The 6203-nt window shown below is 57.8% G+C and overlaps 1 protein-coding gene across 1 annotated transcript; it reads right to left on the bottom strand.

The window, feature by feature from the left end:
• Window positions 1–229: 229 nt before the first annotated feature.
• On the bottom strand, window positions 230–2686 carry CCL17 (C-C motif chemokine ligand 17). The gene is made up of 3 exons (XM_039880970.1): window positions 2510–2686; window positions 1040–1157; window positions 230–503 (listed from the first exon to the last, which is right to left on the bottom strand). Exons 1-3 carry the CDS (start codon window positions 2577–2579, stop codon window positions 404–406), a joined length of 288 nt encoding a protein of 95 aa, XP_039736904.1. The 5' UTR covers window positions 2580–2686; the 3' UTR covers window positions 230–403.
• Between the last annotated feature and the right edge of the window lie 3517 nt (window positions 2687–6203).

Here is a 6203-nt window from a genome sequence, read left to right as displayed (position 1 = left end):
ATGGCAGAGGAGGAAATGCTGAACCTCTCGTCCACCCTGCGCTGCTCATCCCGTGGACACTCTCAGCCCTGGCCCTGCCTCTCTTACCAGGACCCCCTCACCTGAGTGTGGCCTCAGCAGCCCTGTCCCCCTCTAAAGCGTAGTTCCCTTTGTGACCCGGACAGGGCAAGACCAGATGTTCTGCAAGGGCCCAGTGTGACAGGCGAGGTGGACAGAACACGCTGACCTGGACTGAGGGAGAGAGACTTTATTCTGCACCCTTTCGTGCCACGGTTCCAGTTCAGAAAAGGAGACGAACGTCATCCTTGTCTCTTAGGGGTGGCCTCCACGGGACCCAAGCAGCTGGGGGGTGGGGTAGCGAACACCGAGGCCACCGGAAGTTTCCAAATCGTCCAGGGAGAAATCAGGACACTGGCGCGATTCTTTGCAAGTACTTGACTGCCTTCTTCACCTTCATGTTCTTGGGGTCTGCACAGATATTCTTGCCCCGGACAGTGACAAACCTGCACAGAGGGAGAGAGCCACCCAGGGTGTCACGGCGGGAAGGCCTTGCAGAGCCCTGAGACCAGCTTTGCCCCACACTGACCACGATTTGCTGAAGTCACATGGTGTCAGTGGGACGTCAGGGACATCAGGCTGTCCTCTGATTCTTGACCCTCCCAGAGAGCCAGGGCTGCAGGGCTGTCTGTCCCTACCTCAGACTGCCCAGCCTGCCTAGGGCCTGGGAAGGGCCTGGCGCTCAGAGCTGTCTCTCCTCCTGCAGCTCGGGTCCAGGCTGGGGGAAGTGACTACATCGGCTGCTACTGCCTGTGCGACAAGGAGCTGTCCCATCTCCCTTGGGGCCTCGATATCCCCACAAATCAGTGATGGCCTGCGGCCTTTGGGCACTGCAGGAACTGCCCTAAGGAGCAGAGTCAGGGGACGCGAAGGCCTTGTTCTCTCCCTCCTCTCCCCAGAGGCCATTCTGGGAGCTCCAAGGTCCTCCTACCACACTCAGCTTCCAGGAGCAGGGCGTGGAGGAGGGGCGGGGGAGACTTACACGATGGCTTCCTTGGGACAGTCCTCTGAGGTCTTGTACCACGTCACCAACTTTCTGATAGGAATGACTCCTTCAAAGTACTGTAGGCAGCACTCCCGGCCTACGTTGGTTGCCCGAGCTACAGAGAAAGAAACAGGAACAGGTGTGTCTGTGAGTGTCTGTGAGTGTCTGTGAGTGTGAGTGTCTGCACGGGGACATCTGGCGGGGTTTGTGGCTGTGGGAGGGTCTGCGGTCGATCTGTGTACACTTACGTGTCTGTGGATGTGAGTCCTCATGTATATATCTTTGTGTGTGTGTGTATCTATGTGTTACAGGGTTGGGTCTGTGTTTGTATGGGGGTTTTGTGTGTGCCTGGGTGTTGTTGGCTGGGGGGGGTCTATGAGGGCTGTCAGTGTGTTTCCATGTGGGAAGTGTGTGAGGCGCCTGCACATGTGTCTCTGTGTGTGTCCAGTGTGCACAGCTGTGTGTATGAGGTCTCTGTGTGGACTTGGGGAGGCCCCGTGTGTTTGTATATATGTACGTGCATGCGTCTGTGTGTGTTTGGGAGAGTCTGTGTACGTTCCCGTGAATGTGTGTCTTCATATGTCTATGCAAGTGTGTATCTGTGTGTGTTTGGGGGAGTCATGCACACTTATTTGCACATGTGTCTCTGCGTGTGCATCTGTGTGTGCGTCTGTATAGTCTGTGTGTGCACACTCAGTACCAGCCCTGGATCAGCGCATGTTCACTCTGGGCCAGCTTCTGACCTGAGCCTTTCCCAGCAGCAACTCATTCGGTCCTCACTGCACATCTGGAGACAGGAGCTATCACTACCCCATTTTACAGCTGATAAATCGGCAAACTGGTAACACGTGGCTTTAGATGATACCGCACCAGCAGGTTTCCTAAGTAGCGCCGACTGCCCTCTGACCCACCGGGTCTGTAACCTGGTCTGACTCACTCTCAGAGCTGAGTCGGGTTAAGGTGGCCCACAGAGAAGGCAAGCTCAGACTGCGGTTCTGTCTCCAGGCAGGGCAGTCACCGGCTTTGTGTCTAGTTTCAGCCTTCCTTTCCGTACTGAATATAAAAACCTCTTCGTTCACACCCTCTGGGAACCAGTTCTCCTGCTCTTATGCCCATTCCCTCATGGTACATAAGACCCATTCATAAAGCAGATGCTAACAAATACGTTCGAGAACTGTTCGCTTTCCACTGTCGAAGCACAACCAGTGTCGGTGCGGAAGAGCCACTGCAGTGTGAGATGCACAGGCACTTTGTCCCTCCCCGAGCCAGTCCCCAGGCACAGGGGTGCCCTCCCCCTTCCTCTCCCTCCCCCTCATCATCACCTTTATTATTATTTTCCTCTGAATATCTCCCTTGAAAGCCTTACTGCTACCAGCCTCCCACATCCTTGTAAGAATAAATATGGCGCAGAAAATACACAAATATGCGTGTGTTGCTGCTGTGGTCCCTCCTCTCCTCGGCTCTCACCTGCATGGGTGTCCTGCAGAGAACTCCCCAGGAGGAGGGTGACCAGGAGCAGCATCTTCAGTGGAGTCATGGTGCCTGGAGCCCAGGAGAGGGTCTCTGCGTGTGGGTCCCTCTGCTCAAGGGAGACAAATGTGGAGGTGACCTATTTAACCTCTTTGGGGATCTTGCCCCGCCTCCTATCCCCCCGCCCCCACTGCCCCCGTACACATAAACCCTTCCCTAGACCAGTGGAGTTCGAAGAATTTGAAATGATTCAGTAGAAGTCCAGGGTTGGAATGTTTGTGGCTTTCCAGAGAATGGGCACCCAACTGGGGACAGAGATGGGGTATGTATGTCCGGGGGCCACGACACGGACACACTTCTCTTTTTGCAGAGTTTTTGGTTCCTCTATTAAAACAGAAAAGGCTCTGTACTAAACTGGGTTTATCACTGCTCAGAGCCTGGGGAGCCTCCTTTGTGCCCCATGCCCTGGGCAGGGGGACAAGAGAGGCTGTTTCACCTGGGCCCGGAGGAGTTCAGGGTGCAGGAAGGCTCCCCTGAAGGGGGTGCAGAGGGCTGTACCGCCCACGGGCGTCTCTCTGCAGGGAGGGCCACAGCTCCATCTCATTCTGAGAAAGGCCTGAGGCCCAGAAAATTTTGGCTGTGGGTCCTTCCCCAAGTTCAAGTTCAGGGTCTTCCCCTGAACCACAGAAGGCCAGAGGTCAGACAGGTTTAAATCACCATTTCGTCCAAATTTGTACTTGTGTAGATTGGAAAGCCACATTCCCCCAAATGCAGCATTTCACTCTAGGTTGAAGAAAGGGATGAAAGGCGCCATGGCTGACGATGCCCCTGGTTCCCAGCAGAGCCAAGTCTGCATCAGACATGCAGTCAGGGTCCAGCCCGAGCCAGGACCTGAGCAGACTTTCCATGAACCTACCTATCACTGCATAGGGCCAGTCCCCTGGCCACCAGAGAAAATAGCCAGTTGTCTGAGCCAGAGCATTACATCCCTTAACTAGATGAGAGCCTTGTGCCCACTTCCAGGTGGGCGGCATCTCAGCGGGGGGCACTGGGCTTTGACTCTGACACACGGGACTTAGGCCTGGCTCCACCGCGTCCCCGAGTGACCTGGGCAGCTCGAAATGACACCGCCCTGCAATGTGGTGTCAGGTCCATCTGCCCTCTCGGTCAGCTCTGTGCTCATCATCAGGACGTTACTAAATCTGCATCCCCAGGGATGATGTTTGTTGAAACCCGACTGTCCCAGGAGCAGTGCTCAGACGGAAACCTCATCAGCCTCCACTGTGAACTTGTGTGAGGAAATCATGACACTGGACGAGATCATAGGAGGGAAAGGCCAGGTGCGCCTCTTCCTCCCTCAGGGCCACCCAGGGAGGCTGAGACTGATGCAGTTTCTGGGGGACTGGGAGTCCCCCTGTCCATGGCACAACCTCCCTCTGTCACAGTCTCGCTGTGTGACCTCGGGCAACTCACAGACCCTCTCTGGGCCTCAGTTTTATCACCCGGAGAGAGATGTTTGGACTGTCCCAGGGGACCCCACCAAGATGGTAGATCTGAGAAAGATGGGGTCCTCCCTAGAGGACCTCACTCGAGCGTTTCCCTGCTTCTCATCACCTGCCAGAGATCCCTAACCTCCCCGCTCCTCCCACCATAGCCTGGAAGGATTCTTTGCCCCCGGCTTGTCTGGCTGGGTCACCCCTCCTGTCCCCAGGGCAGACTTCCATTTGCAGCGGGGTAAAGAGGAGGGAGCGGGGTCTTCATGTTTGACTCCGGCTTCCTGCAGAAAGGGAGGAGCAACCTCCGCCTCCAGCAGAGGACCCCCCAGCAGCCCCCAACCCACCGAGTCAGAGGAGGCCGGGCTGGGCGAGGGAACTGGGGGAAGGGGTGCTGGTGCCCCGGGGACCCTGGCCGGGGAGAGGGGAGCTCTGGCCTGGAGACAGAGCCTTGGACCTGGAGGATACACAGGAGCTGGAGGTGCATGGGGAGGCCAGGGTCCTAGGAGGAGGCAGAGGGCGAGTGTCTCTGCTGGTGTGGCTTCTCCCGGGTCGGGTGTCTCCTGACCCCCTCTGGCCTCCGTGGCCTCTGCCCAGTGGCTTCCGCCCACTGTCTGCAGCTTCTCCACCTGCCATAGCCCACCCCCTCCGCCACCCCCCCTCCCGCCCCGACCCCACGAATGCCCAGCCCCGCCCCCTTCTGGATGACAGGGGATTGGTAGTAGCAGTTTGTTAACGGTGAGTGAGGCCCCAGCCCCGGCTGCTGGGGAAACTCCCCGAGCGGGTTTTCAGTCACCCCTGTTCTGCTGCAGACTCAAAACTTTTCTCTGGAAGGACTCAAATTCCCCTGTCCCTTCTGGGGAACAGGTGACAACAGCAGAAGCAGGGGATCTGTACTAGCTCCGGGGGGTGCAGGCTGCCTGGGAGTGGGGGAGGGAGGACACAGAAGCAAGTGTGCCAGTGAGTACCTGCTGTGTGCCCGGCTGCGCCAGGGACTAGGGAGCGGGCAGAGGCCAGATGTGGTCCCTGTCCTTGGGGGAGTTCGGAGTCACGGGGGCTGGAGGAACAAGGCTGGCCCCACACAGGGATGAGCAAGTGAGATAAAGGGCCATGGGACCCAAAGTGGGGAGAGGTTACTTCCGGCCAACTTGGAGGGCTGCATGGAGGCGGAGGCCAGTGCGCTGGGCCTTGTGGGTGAGAGAACCAGAGGCAGCCATTCCACCTGAGGGAAGCACTTAGCGAGGGCGCGGAGAAGGGAATGTGTAGAAATAAACGAGGGAACTCTGGTGAGCAGAGTGGCCGGATGTGACACCCAGAGAGAAAGCTCCGTGAGGACAGGGGCATGCCCGCTTTGCCGGCCACCACGTGTGTCCCCAGCGCCAAGCGCAGTGCCGGGCACATAGTGGGCTTTCTGTGACTGAGTGAATCAGGCCTGAAGGACAAGGAGGCGAGCCTGAGCCAGTGCCTGGGGACACTGTGGAGGGCCTAGCACAACTCTCGGCCTTAGTTGGGAGGCCACAGAGACCCGGGACATTTCTGAGGTGGTTTCCTCACCAAGGATTAACTGACTTATTCCTCTTTGGTTCGTCCAGCTGTGAAACAGATTCCAAGGGACCTTCCAAATGGAATGCCCAGGAGTCTGGGCCTGTGATAAGGGCCTCGAGAGACCTTTATGGTGCTATGAGGACCCTAAGACGCGGAGGTCCGTCGGGGGAATCAGGAATGCTCTCTGGAGGAGGCAGCGCTGAGGCGGAGCTCTAAGGAGGAGTAGCGGGGGACAGGGCACTCCTGCTGGGGGAAGGACAAAGGCACAGACCGAGAAGCAGGCCAGACATGGGCCTGTGAGAATGGAGTCGAAGAGGAATTGGATCTGAGTGAGAGGAAGCAGCAGCGATGGTGGCTCCCCGTCTCAACACCTCCGACTCACAGAGGCCAGACACGCTGCCCGTGCACCTGCCACGCCTCCTGCCCCAGCCCCGGGACTGCTGCCTGAGTGGTCCCCTGAGGTAAAACCAGCTGGAGGGATTCAACATCCCCACCGCCCACCCGCTTCAGACTGAAGGGCTGAACCAGTGAGATTCTGGGTCCTTCGCCCTGAAAGGGAGGGAGGGCGGATCCTGCCCCACCTCTGTCTCTACTATGGCTGGGTGGGACCAGAGATGTTGCTGTCACAAGGGCAAGAGCTGAGCCCCAGGCTG

Source organism: Pteropus medius, unplaced genomic scaffold, assembly GCF_902729225.1.
Source record: "Pteropus medius unplaced genomic scaffold, Ma_sr-lr_union100, whole genome shotgun sequence".
Taxonomy (NCBI): domain Eukaryota; kingdom Metazoa; phylum Chordata; class Mammalia; order Chiroptera; family Pteropodidae; genus Pteropus; species Pteropus medius.
The sequence above is the reverse complement of the archived record's forward strand: the minus strand, read 5'-3'. Positions and strand labels throughout refer to the sequence as shown.